Genomic DNA, 22,124 nt, shown 5'->3' with positions numbered 1-22,124 from the left:
ATCTATAAATGAGGGAAATGAGTTTAAAAAAATATTTAAAAAAATTAGAATTTTGCACTCTAGCAAAAAATGCTTTCACTTCAAAATGCCCACTAAGTTACCATACATTACACTATGGAACAGTTTACCTCAAAATAAATGAAACAACAGTAATTTCTTACCAGTCTCTTTTGCTGAAGCTGTTCTCTAAGTAATCTGTCTTCTGGTAAAACATCACATAGAAGAAAATAATTGTCCTGTTCTTCTGTTAAGAGATTAGGAAGTGTGGGTAAGGGATAGGAAGTTGCAGCTGCTTTGAGTATTTCTGGCACGTAATTTGCTAAACCTTTGGAATGTCTTAAGAATGAGAGAATGTGGTTTTTAATCTATAAAAGTAAGTTAATTTCATAATTTAATGAAACATGCTTAAATATTTGTATATAAATACTTATAAGACCTTTACATCATTTATATTGCAGTACAAAGACAAAAGTCTTGTACAGGTTTTCCCCACTACCAGCTTTATTTTTCAGGATGGTTCTTCTGGAGACATAAAGCAATTTCAATCATTTATATTGGTTACAGTATAAAGTCAGCATGAAAGAAACATGAAATTACCTTTAATTTTGTTCTGCATGAGGGATTCTCAGTTATTTCCCTAAGTAATTGTCAGTTTTTCAGTAGTTATCATCATTTGGTATACCCTCCCCCTTTACCCTGACCGATCACATTACCTTTTACCATCAGATATTGTTCCAGCTGCAGATATGCAGCACAACTGTTTAGTAACACACATTGAGACTTGCCTAATTTACATTTCTATTTACATGCTTTACCCACATTTTATGTTTACTAACCTTTCTACTATTTATGTTCATATCTAATCTAATAATAAAACAAATCTTATTCAAATGAATTACCTTAAAATTACTTAGCATGTAAGAAATATAAAAACATTTACAAAAATATATTGCATTTGAAAGTTACTAATTTATTAATCAAACGGTTATGTGGTTGCTGAACTGAGGTGACCGTTATTAAGTCTTTACAATTTTAAACTTGCTAGATTTCAGCCTTTCCCATCTTTTCATACAGAAATCTATGTGAAGAAGAGAACCCCCCTGATTTCTGAGCTATCAAATTTGAAGGAGATAGCCATTAAAAATAATAAATTTGTTACCAAACAAATTTACAATGAAATATTCTCATTGTCCTCTGGAAGGGCTATTGATAGTTTATAATTCTGGCAAGCTCTGGCATTCAGGCGCTTGACTTGCAATTTTCAAACTGAGTGGTAAGTGTTTAAATTTCAGAAGCAAAAACATATATGTAAGAGAAAGGCAATTATGCATTTTCATGTTTTCTAGGACTATTTTTCTTAAAATTATTTTGAATAATTAAAACAATTTATTTTCATCCATTTTGTACTCAGTTTTTACCTTCCACCCATCTCCGACACTGGCTGCATGCATTTCTTCCTCTCTTTTAAGCTCTCCATGGAGAATTAAATATGCAGGAAAGACTTCTTCTCTTATTTTCTTTTAGGTAAACTACTTTTGGGTTAGGAAAGGGGAAGCCACAGAAATGCATCAGCTACTTCTGAGAGAAACACTTCCTTCGCCCAGTCACCGCTGTCCTTATGATGGAATGTCCCACTGTGCCAGCACAGAAGAACCATGAAGTATGGTCTCTGGTCTTGTGTTGGAGCCCAGAAAATGGCAGTATTTGTACCACTGTCATGAAGATACTGTCTCCTAATACTCTTGGGGCAGAAAGCACTGTGGCAGGGGAAGGGAAGGGTGACTGTGGCCCTGATGTCCAGGAAGAGTTAGTGGCATCAGTAGGGGTGGTGGACAGGGTGAAGTCGGAAAAGACAGCTCATTGTGAATGTTTATCCACATTTCTGGAAGGACTGTCACCAATTATTTATGCAGTGGGTACCAAAGCTTCCATAGCCACAATGTAAGCAGCGCTGTTTCTAGGCCTTGATTTGCAACTGGCCCTAATTCGGCAGCGCATTTAAGCATGTATTGAGCTCACCCTCGCTCAGCACAGTGCTGAAGCATGTGTTGCAAAACTTGGAAAAGGTAAGTTTAAATATGTGGTTAAGAGTTAAATATTAATTCTGTGGTTTTCTGACCTCATCTCAGATTACCTTACACTTGTCTGATCAAAGCAGCAGCATATGCCAGAAATTATCACATGACCTGGCCAACAGAGAGAAAGAAAGCAGCATACTTACCTAACGGGGCTTCTGAATTTGTTCTTATCACACTACAAAAGTCTGTGATGGGCTGTTCTGCAAACCTCTTCTTCCAGTACAAGATGTATCTTTAAAAATAAGGGTGAGATGATTAGTGAAAAAGGAAACATCAAAAAAAGTCGAACAGTTGATTGGCTTTCACTTTTTCCATCCTCTAAATTCTGAATTGTGTTGTGTTTTTCTTTTTAATTCCTGCCTCTTTTTTTTCTTCCTTTAATCTAGTTTTCCAATTCATTAAATTAAATTTATTCACCTTTATTAAAACTGGGTTTAACCGTCCTGTCAAAGTGAGGAACTCAGTAAGACATATTTGCATTAAGCTTTACATAAACACTGTGACCTATTCATATCTTCAAACAGAAGTGCCACTCTGCTGCATCTTCACTGAAAAGACGCACTACAGAGTACTCTCAAATTCCCAAAATATTGTGGTCTGTGTTCTACAAGATGCAGGCAGGAATCTGAAACTCGGTAAAAACACCAACTTGTCAAAAGTGAGGTTTTGGCAGATCTCCTGTGGAGTTACAGTGAAAGCTGTAGTTTGGCAGAAAAACAGAAAGACAGAAAAATTAAGTCCCCCAAACACCTGGGGGTGGGATAGCCGTCAGAATAAGGAAAGGCCTAAGCACATCTTGAAGGTTTAACCCATCAACTGGAGTTGTTTAGAAACATTTTTGTACTATCATTGTATTACAGCAGCATTAACAGTCCCCAACTGAGATTAGGTTACTGCTGAACTAAAGATACTGTCTAACCAAGAAGAATTAATCACCTTCAATTATATGACGAAGGGAATGAAGCAATCCTTGTGCTAATTATTCAGATTCTTACAATAAAAAAAATAATCTAAGAATGCTTAAGTGCATGCTTATATTAATACTTATGACTCACGTGCATGATATAAATCATGCAAGAGTCGGAAAAGTAAAGGCTAACTATTCAATGACAGCTTCCTATTGACATGCCATCAAATTAGAAGAATCATAAAAAATCAGATATCATTATTTTGAGGACATTTCTAAATAGTTATAGCTTTTAATACTTGTGCAATCTAGAAGTTTTCTTGCAATAGGTATTACATCTCATGGTGGCTCATATTACCTCTATTTACTATCTATCTTACTATATGAGGACTTTAACTGCAGCAGCCAAGGAATCAGCATACATTTGTTTCTGCTAGCTTTGACATGGAGAGGATTAACCTCCAGTACAGCAGACAGCTAAGCACAGTGAAGCCAGCATGCACAGCTGAAGCTCATTCAGAGGCATCATTAGATGTCAGCAAGTGAGAGGTGTTTTGCTGTGCCCTGCCTACTTCGCTGTTTATAATGCACAGTGAAACAGTCTTGCTGCTACACAGAACAGCAAGTCTTCCAGAATAAGTAACCCTCAAGCTTTTAGGACATAAATGTGCAAATGAAGGGATTTCAAGATGTCATTTAGTCTGTCCCCTGCACTGAAATAAATGAACACTGTTCAGACAAACTCACCTAACCATAACTGTCTGTGCCATGAAGCTTACTGTTAAGGGGTTTCATATCATAAGACTTAACCCAAATAATCAACGATCAAATAAAGCCAATGCCTTGTCATACTTCCAGGGAAACAGAATGAGTGATTGGTGTCCATCAGTGATCATGTCCAGCCATGCAGTGGAAGCTTCTTCCCTTTATCTCCTTCCCTTGCCCTAATGCCAACTTGTCTTTATTCTTCTAAGTTACCAAAAAAAAAAAAAAAAAAAAAAAGTTTTCCATGAGCACTGCTCTTCTCTGGATTCTCCACTTCTTGTAGTTCTGTCAAGAAATGTATTCCTAAGACTGATTGTAACTCATTGCCAAGTATAAAAAAATACTAAATTTTCATAGCTGTATTTTCCACACTTCAGTTTAACACCTCAGATTATATACTTCCTTTTTTGTGTATAGTATTAGACTATTTTACTGATATTCAGTACAGCAAATAAGAGAGTTGTTACACTTCAGAGTAAGAAACTCCATCATTTCACATCCTGGGGCCACTTTTGATAAGATCTGGCTACCTTTCAACTGCATTAGCAGCAAAAAGAATCTAAATGGCCATTTTTTTGAAAAGGTGATTTTAAAATATGTTTCTATTAATGCAGAATAATCCCTCAAGCACACTTAAACTGGTGGTCCATGACTGACCAGCTGAGATCCCTTTATTTATCTGAGGAAACTAGCACTATCACTAAAGAACATTCCATTCTTGTTCTGCCTGCTTTCAGCATAAAACCAAACAAAAACAAGTATCAGTTTTCAATTTTAAGCAGCATTAAGCTCATACATCTGAATAAGGATTTACATGGCTTACATTTCTCTTCCTAAATTTCATCCTAATATATCTTTTTTTTTTTTTTGCATCTTGATAGACGTAAGTTATTGGCTTTGGCTGAGCAAGTGATCACAGAAGACTACCAGAAAACTCCTTTCAGTTGAGAAATTATCCAGCTAACATTTAAACACTGCAACAGAACTATCTATAAGCTGGCAGGTACTGTCTAGCCTACCGCCTGGCCCATACGTTGCTGTGTGTGAAAGTATAATGCCAAGCAAGCGCCTAGACTCTGAAGTTACAAGCCAGCTGGGGCCATGCCAGCTACTGGAGGAAGTTAAAAGAGAGAAAGCCAAATGTGACCCTGCTGAGATGACCAATGATACAGCTGTAGAAGGAGTCACAGTTGTATGTAGATCACACTACTGTAAAGTATAGTTAAGGATTAAATGAGATTTCTATGGGGAAATACTGGCATCCTTAAAATAGGGCAAATGAATTTCATCCCAGAATGTGAGAGATCCCATACTGAGCAGCTTCTGTGTACAATACACAGCTTTAGGACATTGTAGAGTGGAAGAAATAGTCTTGTCCTATATGAATAAACCCCCAAATCAGGAGAGTTGATTGTCTAGAATGTGCTTTATGAAATAAACAGCTTTCTAGCTTGTACACAACTTGTTGATTAGTGACAGGACCAGAGAAATCCCTAGGATATGTCACAGAATGTCTAACATAGGAATTGCCCTGTATTCTAGAATTGAGTCCTCTGGTCCCAGCAACATCCAGAGGCTGGGGAATGGGAGGGGAATGGGAAAACAACCTTACAATCCAGCAACAAACAGCTCATCAAAAAAGGAATAAAAATCCTCACACAACACCTACTGCTTTTTAAAGCATCTTAAAAAGATGATCTCTAGTTTTCTGAAGATTTCTGTAATATCTGTACACATACACACTCACTTTAAACAATATAACTCTTACCTTCTAAAATCTGCAACCAGTTTCACATCTGCTATGACAAGCTTGTGTTCAATAATCATGTGCTTCAGGAGCTGGTTTTGTTCTGCTAAGAGATAGCATTCTTTGCAGAAAATACAAGGCACATAGGGAGAACTTTCTACTGCAGCAACACCAGCTGGACTTTCTGGCAGAGACAGAGGCTCCAAAATACACTCTGTATCTAAAATAAACAAATAAAAAATTAATTTTGACTAAGTGAATAAATCTACATCACTTGGAGTGCTTTTAGGCAGTACACGTAAAACATGTTTTGTTGGGTCCCAGTTTTGTTGCATGGATCACACCAGCAACAAGATGCTTGGAAGTGAGTTGACTGCATTATTTCCAAGAAGGACGGTGGGAGGTTAGCACAGGACAGTTTCCAAGTACCTGCTGCAACTGAAACTCCCAGCTGACACCAGGTCAAACAGAGACAAGTGCTCTGCTTATTTCTAAAGGAAGTTTTATGATGAGAAATCTACTTTTCATCCTCTCACTACCAAGTCTACCTGTTGATATGAATGAAGCTACTCTCTTTGCCACATTCCTCACACTATCAGGAAACCTTTAGACTGTATGGCACAAACTGTTTCGCACATTGACTTCTCCTAATTATACTTTTATCTATTGTACAATACTTCTACCATTTTCTGAATGACTCTTGAAGGTCTGTATGCATTTGCCTTGCCTTTTTTCCCCCATTATCATCTCACTGTTTTGAGACAAAGGGAAAGACTATTCCTGATAAAGTTCACTGCCACATGGAAGCTTATGCCCACTGAAACACTTCCTAACTGTACAGGTGTTGAGGAGGGGCCAGCCATGCCCCATGTGGAAAGGTCGATGGCCCATGTTTGTACTATACTGCACCTGTCAGACATAGGTTGCTTAAATGACAGCACACAGAGGTGAGTTACCGGCTGATGTTCTCCAGGTTTGCTGCTGTTCGTAGTTCAACAAGTGGGTGGATTGCATGGCACTGCAGTAGTATTGCAAACAAGCAGACTGACCCAGGTATTTCTGTGTGTCCCCTCATTTAAACAATAGCAGTGTAAATTCATAAGCTCTCCACCGGTATAAATGAGTGTAATTCATTAAGAAACACGGTGTGACCAACAGATTTCAACAGCTGGCCCCATTAGCCTAACCAAATTTCAGTTGTCCAGAAATAAACCATGGTGTTCCTTTTCCAAACAAATCGTATCTCAATCTTTGGAAAGGGTTTATCTTGGAAGCAAATGCCAATTTCAGTATGTACCTTCAATTTTGGCTACATCTGTTTTGCATAGAAAAAGGAGAGTAAAAGCAAACAGAAAAAGCTCTCCAATAGTTCCTGCACTTTGAGGATGAAAACTGAAAAGAAAACATCATGTGTCTCCTTGATTATTATGATATGAAGTTAACTTCTGCAGCAGAATAAACTCCATACCTCCGGATTCCTGCAGTGATGTAAACATGTCTGTAAAGAAATGAAATTTCACAGAACCACAGAATAGCTGAGGCTGGAAGGGACATCTGGAGCTTGTCTAGTCCAACCCCTCTGCTTGAGCAGGGCCACCTACAGGCAGCTGCCCAGGATCAAATCCAGACAGCTTTTGAGTATCTCCAAGGATGGAGACTCCACAGCCTCCCTGGGCAACCTGTGCCAGTGCTCAGTCATGCTTACAGTGAATAAGGTGCTTCCTGATGTTCAGACAGAACCTCCTGGCTTTTTGTTTCCGAAGATATCTAAAGAATTAAGGTCTTCTGCCAAACCTATTCTTTTGTCTCACAGGAATTTTAAAATGTGTAAGGTTAAAGGAAGTTTACTTAACAATATTTACCAGATAGAAGAATCAACGTATGACAATTTTCACCCTACAAAATTCACATGTATGTATTATATATTGGCAAGCACACCACATCTGAAAATGTATAACCTGTCCACATGGAAAATTTGAAAAAGAATTTTAAAAATCATAGCCATTTAGCTTTTTTCCTAGGAAAATAAGCTAATGAAGCAGTGCTCTCCCCCATCCTCCGCAAAGACTTTGAAATAACCAAAGAAGGGCTGCAGTTTCAGAGATGGACCTGGGAAATTCCTAATAATTCTGTGATAAAGTTCAGGTAATGGAAGAGGCACGGAGAGGGGACAAAGACTCTGCCATCCACTGCACACGCTGTTCAGCAGCAGCTGGCCAGCCAGTGTGGACATGTAGTGCTCCCATTGTTGCCCGATGAGGATGCTGCAAGGGACAGAGGGTAAACTGGAGCTACTGGGAGCCACAGGTGGGAAAGTGTACAAAACGGTTGGAAATACAGCTTCATCAGTTCCATGCTGCTCCTGGAACAACATATCTGCCCTGCACAACTGTTGAGGCTTCTACTTATGACATTTGAAAAATAAAACTTCCTGGAAAGGCAGTGACTTGGCTGAAGACTGATGGTCAGGTTACACTGAATTCAGTGTATCCCATAAAACTAAGCAGTGCAGAGAGATGGCAGCAGACAGAGCATGGCATTACCTGGAGCAACTCAACTGCTGTTGACAATCTAACATTTTTCCTCTCATCATTTTACCTGCACTTCAGCCCATTCCCTTCCCCCAGACATTTCTTTATTAAACTGGCATTGTACAAATTGTTCCATTTTTTCCTACTTTAAGAACAGCAGCTGCTACACTAAGTGCTAGAGCAATTCTCATGAAACGGTCAGCTCTCCCAAGCAAAACTGATGATACCTGCAAGACTCTAGGTTTGTGCATTCTTACAGACAGTATTAGTTTGTAGCCTGAAGAATCATTAAAACATGTTTACTGAGAAAAGTAGAGCAACTTAATTTCCTTTGCAATTGCTGACTCTCACTGATGCCAAGAGAACTGAGAAGATACTCTGTCAGCCAGTTCAGCTGTGCCCAGCAAGCAGCTACGTTGCTTTTTGTTCATTTTTGGTTTAGGTCTCTTGCAATGACCTATTTAAACATTTAGAAATGCAAATAAACAAATGCCTATCTGCCTCAACAAACCAACTTTCGAAAGGTAGGTGTGTGTTGCAGGAACTGCTACTCAACATAGACAAGGAGCCAACACAGTTATTTAGCATGAGCGCTTGGGAATAGCAATTGTTTGGGTTGGAAGAACAGAGCTGTTAATCTTTAATTGCAGTGGCAAGTTGCAGAAGGGAACAAACTGGGGCGAAGATTTTTTTGCTGCTCAAAGAGAGTAGCTAATACTAAAAGAGATAGATAAATCTACACTACTGGACCAGTGTGGCAATTGCTGAAGCTTATGCAATTTATTTCAAAGGCACTTAAAGGAGGAGGTGAGGGAAAAAAGAATCCATGAAAATATCTTTGTACTCATCTGCTGCAAAAAACACTGAACAAGAGACTAAATGCACAGAGCTGAACAAAGATGCACAGCCTTTAGCATAGCACTTAATGGACTAACACAACACAAACATCAAAATAATATAAATAAAGCTAAGCATATTACTGAAATCTCTGCAAAAGCAGCTAATTTTGATGCTATATTTGGAGCAGAATGGCCACAGGTACTGAAGAAAAGCTGTTAACTAAAGCACAGCTAAAGGCTAACAGGGACATAAAAACACTCGGATCGAGTTCTCGAACTCCATCAGGACTCCCACATGCAGAGTCACTTGAAAATGAAGGAAAAGCAGCAAGCTCCTCTCCTAAAATCTACTGCCACAAGAATAACTTCACAGGGTCTAGCGCAAGTGCCCTGGCTGACAGTGGCAAGAAGCACTTACCTAGGGAAGTGTATAGAAATAGGGTAAACAAACACTAATCACACAAATAGCATAGTCCTCCAGAAATCAGAGGGTAGAGAGTTTAAGTCACAGACTGTACATATGCCTCAGTTTAACAGCATTTTATGGCTTGCTTTTTCCCATGGATTTGTTTTAAATTATTGGTCTTTAACACCTACAAAAACCTGCATCAACATTTCACTTTCTCCTAACAGTCCTTCTTTCCTTCTTGCCCATGTTCAGCTCCTGGTTAGGTCTACTCAACCCTTCTTCATGCGCTGAGGTTGGGGGCAGGGGGGTATGAAAACGCCCCAAGTGTGGAAGAAAATGGATTTATCAGTCAACCCAGTTTTTCCTCAATCTCTTCTCTATTTCTTTGTTATTTCTAGCATTTTGTGTGCTTTTAGGATGACTGAATTTACCACTGAATTATCTTCAGTGATTTCAAAGTCTCAGAGAAGCTGTGAATCAGGTGTTAATGTACAAGACAGTGGACATATTCTTTGTGTTCACTCCCATGTGTGTTACTTTGCAGTTGTTAACCCTGAACAGCACTTTTTTTGTCCAGTTCACTCAAGTACCATGAGATTCTTCTGCAATGCTTCAGTTGGCCCTCCTGCTTACCACTTGGGAAAAAAATGTGTATTAACAGAAAAATTTGTCACCTAACCCCCTTCCTTATTTGTGTCTGTGGTGAACAGCACAGGACCTAGCTCCCTAGGAGAACAGAGCCCTATAAAATCCATCCATTATGTTTCTGCCAAAGCATCCTGTCACCACCGAGTTTTCCTCCTCTGCCTAATGCAAAAACAGCACGACTGTTATGCAGATATCCCAAAGGCTTCACAGAAAGCCCACTGACCTCAGGAATTAAGAAAATCCCTCTCTTGATCACAGAATTGACAACTGACACCATATTGTTCAACCTTTAACAGGACAGAAAAATTTTTACAGCTAATTCAGAGCTAAAAAAATATAGATAAGTAGAAAGAAGAGACTAGAGGAATATATTATTTGAAAACAAAGACTAAGAAGTATACCCAGATCTTCAGGGGAAAAGAAAATGAGTACTTTGAAGACATTTGACAATGAGATGGTATAGAAAATTATTTGCATTACACAAATTACTTTCAAAACTAGAATAAGCACTATTTTTTTGTTATAAGCACCCATAGGATACCTAGTGCCATGGAATCCTGATCCCTGTACCAGAACTCTACGCACCATTACAACAGTGATAAAAGAAAATAAAAAAAAAAGGCTGCCTGTTATAGAAATTATATGGCTTTATTTTAAGTGTTATTATAATATAGACTAGTTAATCTTCACAGCTAATGAAGCACCAGGCTCAAAATGGATTCATTTTCCTTACTGGAACATTTTTAGTTTCAAATACAATTGTTCTCAGCTCAAAACTAATGTTAGTTTGCACATTAAGTAAATGTTACACCCACACAGTTATAAGGCAGACTACAGCAGTACAGGCAATGTACTCTACCTGCACAATCACACATGCAATTATCACAAGGCAATATGCCGTATAATTTTATGGCCAATACAATAGATGTGAGTATCAGAGAGAAAAGGAAAGAAAGATTCAGTGTTTGAAGATTAGCTGTGAAAGGCAAAGTTCTCAGAGATGGTTTAGCCAGTGTAATAGCTTGCTGCCACCAAGAAGTGAAGGGATGTCATTATGCAGACTTTTTCCACCTTATCCTACCACATTTGGCAGCACAGTGCTCGCTTCGGCAGCACATGTACTAAAATTGGAACGATACAGAGAAGATTAGCACGGCCCCTGCGCAAGGATGACATGCAAATTTATGAAGCGTTCCATATTTTTTTGCTGTCCTACACAGGGACAGGAGTTGGACTCGATGAGCCTTACAGGTCCCTTCCAACTCCGACATTTTATGGTTCTATGATTGACTCCTAACCATCTACTATTGCCCTTCTGCCTGTGCTAGCTCCTATGCTTGCCAAATCCTTTGATGAGTCAATTCAGCTCCTTAACCAGACAGAACTACTCACTTCTTTCTTTTTGCTCAATAATGTTGAAAAAGCTCAGAGAAGAGTTCACCAAGCGCAAGAGCAAACTAAGGAGTGCACGGCAAGAAGCAGCAAGATGAAACAGGACCTTCCTCTTTTCATCTCAGCTTCCTCCTCTCTTCTCAGCTTAACAGCCTCAGCTGTTTCATGTAATTTTACCATCAGCATGCCTTATGAAGTGTGCAAAGTTCCTTCAAAACCATGAAGGAAAAGAAAACACTAAGATTTTATCACTGTGCTTCCTAACAAGGACACTGGCTTCAGTTTGCAAAACCTACTGATGTCAGCGTAGGCATACGTAGCGCACTGAATGCAGTAAGAGCGGTTGTGCCCAATTCTTCGTGGTTGTGTATCTGAACTATGTGCTCTGAATAGATCTGGGGACAAGTTGAACACTGCTGCATAAATGACATTCTCTAACTGGAAAGTGGAAGTACTGGGGTTCAGATCAATGAAATAACTTCACTGTTACAAGTCCTAACTTGCATGACTTGGCCCTGGGGTGCAACCTGCAGCAGTGACTTCAGCACCAGAGCTCAGGGAGAGGCAGACCCCTCCAGCAGGCAACCACAAGCTGTGCCAGGGCCCCCTAAATCAGTCTGCAGGGCATGCAAGGAGAGGGGCACTCGTACCCTTCTTTTTGAAGCTTTGCCACCAGATAAAAAGGAATTAGAGTTGCGAGAACAGAAGGAAAGGAAATAATATAAGTTCAAAGATAAGGGTTTTTAACTAGGGAAGAAGAAATCTAATTTTAAAAAGATTAAGCATTTTATTATCAGATGAAGAATACTCTGAAAATTCAAGACTATACATAGTCTGAAAAGTGAAATGTTGAAAGAAGAATTAATACAAATTGGCTTAAGACACATATTTACAGGTTTCAGGTCATTTTTTTGCAGTTTATGGCCCAACAGCAAGGCTTAGGTTGAAGAGTGCATTATGTAAATTTAGACACACAGAGTATATATTTATAAGCCCACTGTTGGTAACACAAGGATAATGAAACAAAATAAGAACATCTGCTGGAATGTTAAGTGTCTTTCTAATTAAATCCAGTAGTTGAATGAATCAATTCATTACCAACAAGTCTGGTTTATTATCTCATTAATACAGCTGGTTAAAATTATGCGTAGATTAGCACAAGAACTTGAAATGTTCCTAAAACAAAAATGAACGCAACAAAGATATACAGACAAATAAAGGAGTCTAAACAATGAGTAAAAGACTGACATTTTTAGACATGTAGAGAACAAAGGGGAGAAAGAATGACAGGAAAACAAAAGACACCTAGCAAACCTGACACCCCACACTAACAGCTTAACAGATGCCGACTGGAAAACGGAAAGGCTGAGCGCCCTCCCCCAGCTCACACTGATTACATGGCAAAACCATTTAGTTATCAAAATGACCAAACCCCCAGATATGGTACATTAGGGAACTAAGCTGGATTCCTATAAGTAATTCTGCTCAAAACAGTGCTGCATTTAAAACTTCAGGAAATGAGTAGTTTTAAAGCTTTGTCTAGTATTCAAGTTTTTTTGAGCTATAATGAAAAAGAATATTGAGAAGCACTGGTTTGACACTTGAAATACACACATGACAGCTTCCCCGTTTTGCATCCTTGGCACTGCAGCATCTATTTGTTGGCACAGCAGCACTCCCTAATTTGTGGTCATATTCTTGGAAGAGATTTTATACTGATTACAGGATTTTTCCTTTGTTTTCTGGAGTATGAAAGATGGATGACTAATGACTTGCCAAATAAACAGTATTCAAAAACAAAACTCAGAATAATGGAAATAAAACACCCTGTCATCATCCTCACCAATACTACACGCAAATATGTTCCTTAGTGAAAGAAGAATCAATGTACATAACAATTTCCTAGCTCTATATACTAAAGCACTCAAGTACTTCTATTAAGTTGAATTATCATTGATTGTGAGTTCATGAGGAATTATTTAGCTATTACTTCTGCTTGTTAACACACTATGAATGATATTTATTTAAAATGTCCATGTGGTCTAGGAGACAACACATCCTGTAGCTTCCCCCAGGATCAGTCAGTCTCAAGCCTGTGTAGTTTTTCATTGAATGCAAATGAGCACTTCAAAAGAGTACTTAATCCTACAGCTAAACCTTGCCAGTTTTACAGAAACGGTACATATTCTGCAGCATCTGCTGTCTGGGAATATGAGAATTTTACTCCAGTCAAACGACAGGCTTAAGAAAAGCTGTAAGTTAGCAAATCCTAATATCTCAGGACAGAGTTTCTATAGAGCAGGTGTCTGCTGGGAGCTGGAACTAACAGAAATACAACTGTGCTTAACAGCCATATTTAACAGGGCTGCTCTGTCGGGGAGCTTAGGATGTTGCCGTTTCATTAGCATTAACAAGTGTTGCTATGGGTACCGGAGTGCAAGCATCAGAATACAAGTGAATAGGAGTGGGAAAGTGATTAATAAAAATGTGAAGTGTTGGAATTTTAATAAAACAAAACCAATGTGCTTGCCGACAAGATCATGTTTAAATAATAGACTGCATTATTGTCCAGTTCACCAGCAGGTATATGCCACTGCTTGTCATCTTTCTGCTTAAGCCCAGAAAGACAAAACCCTACCTCAATAAAAATAAAGACCAGAGCAAAACCATGGTTCTCACATTCAGAGGAACCACACACTGATGAAAGTGACCCTAACAAGTATTCATAACAAGATTTAAGTGGTGAATTTTAATATGCAATTTATAAATATTTAACAAACTACAGACAGGTTCTGTGCCAAGCTCAGAGCCACATAATACCTCATTTCTGGGTAAATGGCACGGACTCACATTAACATAACCAAATGTAGCATTTGATATCTTGATCACAGACATGAAATTATCTTTATCTAATTCAGAATGAAATTTTGAATAATTTTATTACACCCATTAGAGCTACTCTGATTTCTTATGACTGCTGTTAAGCAAATTTAGGACCATTTCTGTTTACAGAACACCTAAAGGGTGAAATGGCAATATTGCAGGATTATCTGTGTCGTACTCAAAATACAAAGCCAATTCCTACTCTTAGCAAAACCACTGAAACATGTCTTATGCTAGTTACCAAATATATGTTAATCCATTTTTTCCCCACCTCCCCTGTCCAAAAGTTGGAATTAAAAAATGCACGGCAACTGTAATTCCTGCAAGTGACAACCAGGTGATGATTAATTAATAGCAGAACTTCTGCCTTGCTGTTTCATTACACAGCGAAGGCTGTAGGTCAGACTGCACCTTCAGCAGGTACTTCCTTGATTTCAGCAACATCTTCAAAATATCTCCCGAGTCTTACTACATCCACTCTCATCCACTTTTGCCAGTCAATAAATTCCTACTGATTTCTTTGGAGGTGCCTTAGGATTTAGCTGTGTTGCTTCCCTCCCCTAGGGTGCTGCTCTGGGTTTGCAGGACAGACTGTGCTTATTCCCTACGAGCTGCACTGTGACGGGTATGCAGTTTTTCATTACTCCGATGGCCAAAACACATCCTCGAGTTTCAGCACACCGGTCTTCCACACCTGTGGCTATATGTTCCTTTCTAACCCACTCTGCCCGCTCCTGCAGGATGTCCTTACCAGTGTCTTTCTCCTCTGAACACCTTCAGCACTCAAATCTCCTCATGGGTGCGACAGCAATCAGGAAACCAAGGTCAGTTGGATTACTTTGTGCACTTTTCCATAAAACTTAATTCTCATTTCCTTCAACCCCTCTCTCCGTTCCCTGCCCGCTACCCAAACCCCCACAGTACGGACGTGGCATGTGTATGAGTTACACCACCAGCCATCACTCTCTCTTCATCACCCAGCTCTCGCCTTCTGAGAACACTTGTTTACCTTTACCTTTGCCATACAACCTCCCCAAAGCTTTTCCTTTCCTGAATTTTGGCTTTGGATGCAGTTTTCTGTGCAATCTTCACGGTTAGGTGTACAAACACTTATTTGTGTAAACACTTCACTTATGCGAACAATCTTATTCAGTTCAGCAGGCTATTTGACTTGTTATTCACCTCAATGTATTTGCAAGATGAGAACCGTAGACCAGAAATACATGGAGGCAGTCTTAGAGAACATCTATGAAGAACTACATCTATCTACTTTTTTTTTTTAACAGAAAAGCAATAAAGCAAATCAAGATGACTCTGAAATGGTATTAAATACTCAGTAGTCTGCCTTGACATTTTCTCTGTACTGAAATGTTTAATTTTAAAAATTTATATTTATGGATCACTTTGGCTTGTAGGAATTATTATACTGATTTCCCAAATAATAGGACATTCCAACCAAAAATATATTTGAAGTAAACAATATCGACCTTTTCTTGTTTAGTGTGATCACAGGACATGGTAGACATGGAGATCCACATTATGTACTAAAATCAGGGATTAAGAAGCAATGACTAAACCTTACCCTATTATCTGTAAAGATTAACAAGGTAATTTTGTAGCCTGAAACTCAGAATGTTTAATTACAAAGAAGAGAAAATATCCAACACAAGAATTTGAAATGGAAGGACAAAAGTGATCATTTAGGTTCTTCTTTAGTACTTATCACCTAAATCTAATTAACAAAAATGAGTAGCTTTTTTCTGTTTAACTTGCTTTTAATACAAAGGCATATCAAAGGCATCATAATAAAGCACAGACAATGCTCTTTTAAAGTTGAGGTATAAAGACTTAATTTCTGCTATTTTCACAGGAAAATCAATACTTTAAAAAAAAAGCATAATTTTGTGCCAAGCTGATCAAGACTGTCATTTTGAAACTTGTAAAAATATGCACTGGAAGGTGTCACAAGTAAAGGCGTGGCACTTAGGGACATGGTTTAGTGGTGGAAATGGCAGTGTTAGGTTAACAGTTGGACTTGGTGATTGCAAGGATCTTTTCCAACCTAAATGATTTTATGGTTCTACGATTCTATGTGTACGTGAATTTAGTACTTGTGTATGTATGTTACCACTGGCATTGTTCTGCTGACTCCTCTGCAAACATTAACACGCTGGAAATAGGCATGTCTTAAGTTTCCATTTACGGTGATTGTGACCTTAGCTCTTCCACAAAGAAGAGGTCTTAACAGTGTGTTTAATAAGGATAGTAATACTTCTTCATTGCTACGATTTATCCTTGCAGTGCCTCCAACAACTACCGTACTATGCCTATTATCTTTTATGCCAGCATCGCTACGTAAAATGTTTTAATTAGTTTACTCTCTACTTCTTGTTATCATTATTTAGTAGAGGTCAATAATTCTTTGTTACAAGGATTTTCCTTATCTTTTCTCTTGTCACCTGTCCTTGCCCTCTAACAGGATTCAATTCCCAAGCATGTTTATCCCCTTGATGTTAAAAGGATTGCCTAGTGGTCTTTTTATATGATTGCATTACATTCTGTAGCTAAAGGAAAGGCTGTGTGATTTTCCTTTAAAAACCTAAAGCCTGCTTTAGCCATTCCTATGAGACACCCCCATGTCATTATGACAGGAATTTTTACCATGCTCTGACTGAAATGTTTTCCTCACAGGGTTTCCAACTCATTTCTACTTGTAGACATTCCTTGAAAAAGGCAACTGTTTGAGAAAACCAACTAAAAATAGTGTGAAATTTTCATTTTAAATGTCACTTCAACTTTTTTCGGACTCATATAAATTAGAACTGACCTAAGAAGTCCCATTTCTGGGAACCAGATGTATGTGGGTTTCATACTGACAGGACAGGTTGAAATCTCTCTCAGGTACTTTGACAGAGCTTCCTGATACTTAGAAAGCCTTCAAGGCTGAATCATTTAACTGAATTTTGTACTTAATAAAGAATCAGCACGAGGAAGAGGCCCAGTGGTGTTAGAAGCTCTGTTGCCCGTTGCTTCTTTGTCAGTGAACCGGAGCTTTTCCAGATGGAGAGTAGCAAAAGAAGTTGTTTCTACTTTTAGTATCAAACCTCCATAAATTGGTATTCAAACTGGAAAATAAAATGGCTGAAAAGGACAGTTAATTACAGCGTGCAGTGATGTGGATCAACATAGTTCAGCCTAATTAATATCTTAGGTCAGGAAAACAAAGCTCAGACTCTATTTCAAATAAGCCACTATTTATACTCTTTACAAATAAATTCTTGAAAATCAATTTCAGATGAATTGTCAAGTCAGAGCTTAAACGCTAGTGTCCTATAGATCAAAGGGACATCCCATAGTAGGCTATTTCAGATTTCTATAAGCATATTCTGACTTTGTCCCAGAGTTTGAAGTAAGTATTTTTGTGATACTGGACATATTCCTCTTGTCCTTCACACATTCGTTAAACATATGACACAGATCTTGACTTCTTAAGTATGATATACACTTACTAAATAATACTGCTAATGTAGCTTATGGACATGGATGATAAAATAATGGAAGTTAATTTCCTCGAGAAACAGAATTAGAATGTTAGAATTAGTGATACAAGCTGTTTATGTTTTTCAGGCAACATTTTGCTAACTATATAAACACATGCAGACTCCTGAACATTAAATTAGTACAGTAATAACACAGGCTGCATGTTTTCATCCCATATAAGACAAAATCAAATTAAAACCTCAAGCAGGATGTTTTCTATTATATACCAGCCTTTAGAGAAAAAGCTCTATCTCATTTATTCATGCATTACTGAGTTATAATAGAATTCAATGCTGGCACACTGGTCAAGACAAATGCTAGCAAAATGCTCCGGTGACAGCACTATCACTTATTACTGCACGCATTTGTTTTGCAATCATTCCTGTTTTCATATTGTGAGCCTTGTGCACTCCCACTGCGAGACTGCCAGGGCTGACCTGTGGCACGTGCTACGAACTTTGGCAGTGAATCATGGGATGCTGCACCACGCTTCCCTGTGGTACCCACCAGCCCTGTCCCTCTTCTTGGACCTCTCAGCACAGGTCTGACCCACACAAGTCCTGCAGTACCTGATCATCCTCCAGCTGCTTCTCACATTGGCTGGGTTTAGAGAACAGTTTTGGTACACGTGAACCAGATTCGTATGGAGTCCAGATATGTATGAAACGCATACCAAACCCTAGCAGAGACATCTGGGTCTAAACCAAGGAGCACCACTTCAGACAGTTTTGAAACACCTGCACGTTGTGGCTGTTTGGTGTGGCAAGGTTGACTAAGCATAACCCAAAGCAAAAATGCCAAACCATGCAATATAGTTGCAGGGACTGTGACATCAATTGTTTTTATCTACTGTGCCTTATTATTTATTAATGTGGACAGAGCTATATACCATACCGTACCAGCTAGTCAGTTTGAAACAGATGGCATATCCAGTTATGAAGCTTCTAAACCAGAGGGATAAAGAGAAAGCTTTTAACCAGCTACTAGTACAACGACCTGGATGAGGGGATCAAGTGCATCATCAGTAAGTTTGCAGACGACACCAAATTGAGCGGGAGTGTTGATCTGCTTGAGGGTAGGAAGGCTCTGCAGAGGGACCTGGACAGGCTGGATTGATGGACCAAGGCCAATTGTACAAGGTTTAACAAGGCCAAGTACCAGGTCCTGCACTTGGGTCACAACAACCCCATGCAACGCTACAGGCTTGGGGCAGGGTGGCTGGAAAGCTGCCTGGTGGAGAAGGACCTGGGGACGTTGGTTGACAGCCGTCTGAACATGAGCCAGCAGTGTGCCCAGGTGGCCAAGAAGGCCAACAGCATCCTGGCTGGTATTGGGAATAGTGTGGCCAGCAGGAACAGGGCAGCGATTGTGCCCCTGTACTTGGCACTGGTGAGGCCACACCTTGAATACTGTGTTTAGTTTGGGCCCCTCAGTACAGGAAGGACATCGAGTTGCTGGAGCATGTCCAAAGAAGTGCAACGAAGCTGGCGAAGGGTCTAGAGCGCAAGTCTTATGAGGAGCGGCTGAGGGAGCTGGGGTTGTTTAACCTGGAGAAGAGGAGGCTGAGGGGAGACCTTATCACTCTCTACAACTACCTGAAAGGAGGCTGCAGTGAGGTGTGTGTTGGTCTCTTCTCCCAAGTGACAAGCAATAGGACAAGAGGAAATGGCCTCAAGCTGCACCAGGGGAGGTTTACATTGGATATTACAAAAAATTTCTGTATGAAAAGGGTTCTCAAGCATTGGAACGGGCTGCCCAGAGAGGTGGTTGAGTCACCATCCCTGGAGGTATTTAAAAGACATGTAGGTGTTGCTTAGGAACATGATTTAGTGGTGGACTTGGTAGTGCTAGGTTAACGGTTGGACTTGATGATCTTAAAGGTCTTTTCCAACCTAAATGAATCTGTGATTTTATATTATACAGGGCAAGAAACAGGAGCAGCTACTCTTTGGGGATGGAGCCACCAATGACAAATGGGAGGTTGACATGTCAATGAGCAAGAATCAAACAGAAGCAGCTGGGCCATTTCACACTGGTCACTGTCTGTCACTCATATTAATCAGAGAAGAATATAAGAAAGTGGAAAAAAAGACCACCGGGAAGAGATGGTCCAGTGAAAACACAAGGCAAGAAAGTCAAAAGTTCAAGAAACTCAGTTGAAATATATTACTAAGAACAGATAGGTATCTGCCCTTTCCTCCTTTCCTACTGTCTGGTCTTATCACAACTTTATCCCAGTTCAAGGCCTGTATCCCTTCATCAACAAAGCTGGCGAAAGTCTCAAAGGGAGAACTCTTATCACCTGTTTCTATGACAGGCACACCTTATGGCAGACATCACTGGCCACAAGGACTTAGAGTGTTGGTGCTCATCCAGAAAACCAGCGTTCCCTGGTAAAACCAAAACAAAACAGTGAACAGGGTGTTTCAGTAGGCATAACAAGCTATCCTGGCATCTGTGTTGCACTTGGAACATTCAAAAAACTTGTAACGCCTCCCTTGTCCACACCTCTACATCTAAGTAAAGCATGTCCACATCTATTATTTGTTCAGGCGATGAGAAAGCCTTTCAGGTGAGAAGCAGGTATGTGCTAATACTGAGACAGTTTAAAGGATTTAATCAGTCCATAGACTGATGAACCACCGCCCACTGTTGCTCTGCTGCAGGTAACAGAAGGCCTGAGCAGAGATTTCAAACAACTTAAAGGCTTTAACATGCAGGCAAGTTATCATGTTTAACCACTAGTCCACAGGCATATGCTCACCAGCTACCCTGAAGCAGCTTACATCTCGAAGAGCTCCAGTTAGTATATAAAGCAGCTGATATTTGGTAGCTTGTCTGTGTATCAAAGCCTTTACCTGCTACTGAGCAGGCAAGAATTCGCTTTGGTTACTGACATTAAATGCAGCTCTATGTCCACTAGTAGACAGTTAAATTTATCTAACAAAGATAAATGCCATCCATCTCCTCTTTTTAAGCTATAAAAGTTTTCTGAATTCAGAGAAGACCAAACAGCAAGCCTTTATGGGGTATTTCTGGAGAATACAACATAACCTGTATCTTGTGCTAAGCTATGTTCTCATGCTGAGGTGTGTGGGATACCCCTTTGCCTTCACGTAAAATACAGTGTGCATTTGTAACACAATTATTTGTAAAATTATGGGAGGATCACAAGCAGTTTGGATCTGTATTACCAAGCAATACAAATACAATCTATTGCTTATTTTATTAATCCATTACTATCCACTTAACAAAATACTTAGTTTCACTTGTATATTCTCCCATCATCAGTTTGGCTTTTTTTTTTTTTTTTTCTAAGAAAAGTGCTGTGGAAGGGTAAAACCACTAAAATCTTATTGTAATGTTACATGAAAGGATTTTGCCTCTTTACTCTTCAAACACATAAGCACATAGAAGGTTATTTTACCAACCGTGTCTTAGTAATTTCTAGCCCTTCATAAGATCCACACGCTTATCAGGTAACCACTCAAAATGACTATGAGATTGCATTTTTAATTAAAAATCATAACAAATGTTCTTAAAGAATTTTTAAATAACACTGTTTTAGGAGATTCATTCTTGCAATAGTAAAATAAATTGTGTTGCACTTATAGAATTAATTAGTGAACTTATCCTCCGGGTGTAATAGCTAGTTGTTCAGTTCACAATGATTAACCTCTGTCAAACCAAGATCCTTTAAGGACCTTATAATGGCTACTGGTAGAAGGAACCTCTTCTTCCACTCTCCAAAATCTATGGTATGGCGGAGGCCCCAGGTCTTGAAATCCGCCATTGAATGCATAGATTTAACCCAAGAAACAGATCACTAGTGGCACTCTAGATGTGTGGAAACCCCCTGGACAGGAACAACTGAGGATGCAACCATGTGTGTGAATGTTTGGAACTGGCCAGGGTTTTAAGGAAGGGTACTGAGCAGGAAACCAACCTCTAAAATCATCAATCAGAAATGGGCAGATACGGGTGGGCTGGCTGAGCCCATCAGGCTAATGTCTGGAGGAACTCTGATGAATGAACAGGCAAGAAGTGGCAGCTGTATGCTTGGGGCAATGTCTGCTCTATCACCTGGCTGGGGTTTTCACCCACAGCAGCATGCAGCCAGCAGCTCCCCATTCACAACCATGCACACTGTGGATGTTTGAAAAGGAAGGAGGCAACCCACTCACTCGAGGAGGATCTGCATACGAGGGGTAGTGTAAAGATGTGCGGGACGGGAGGGCATCTGGTTTATTACTTTGTTTGGGTAAGGGCCATTCAGTATGAATGAAAGTGGTAGATTACACACAAACACACACAAACATTAATGAGCAGGTGATAACAGAGACAATAAGTCATCTTTGGTCACTACAGGAACTAATGTCATTAAA

The 22,124-nt window shown here is 39.4% G+C and overlaps 1 protein-coding gene and 1 non-coding gene across 5 annotated transcripts in view; one reads left to right on the top strand and one right to left on the bottom strand.

Annotated features, from left to right (window-relative positions):
• ZNF277 (zinc finger protein 277) overlaps window positions 1–22,124 on the bottom strand; it is an 82,585-nt gene that overhangs the window by 53,181 nt on the left and 7,280 nt on the right. For all 4 annotated transcript variants that reach the window (XR_012658586.1, XM_075081067.1, XM_075081066.1 and 1 more), the window contains exons 2-4: window positions 5,519–5,717; window positions 2,222–2,310; window positions 162–244 (exon numbers count right to left, since the gene is read on the bottom strand). Coding sequence is in view for 3 of the 4 variants with exons in the window: in XM_075081067.1 (XP_074937168.1) it covers window positions 162–244; window positions 2,222–2,310; window positions 5,519–5,717 (371 nt within the window). In the remaining variant the exon portion in view is untranslated. The remainder of the gene's footprint in view (window positions 1–161; window positions 245–2,221; window positions 2,311–5,518; window positions 5,718–22,124) is intronic.
• On the top strand, window positions 11,022–11,128 carry LOC142052178 (U6 spliceosomal RNA). The gene has a single exon (XR_012658750.1). It is a non-coding gene; the product is annotated as a U6 spliceosomal RNA (small nuclear RNA).

Source organism: Phalacrocorax aristotelis, chromosome 1 (assembly GCF_949628215.1).
Source record: "Phalacrocorax aristotelis chromosome 1, bGulAri2.1, whole genome shotgun sequence".
NCBI classification, from domain to species: Eukaryota; Metazoa; Chordata; class Aves; order Suliformes; family Phalacrocoracidae; genus Phalacrocorax; species Phalacrocorax aristotelis.
Note: the sequence above shows the minus strand (reverse complement) of the source record. Positions and strands in the feature narration are given on the sequence as shown.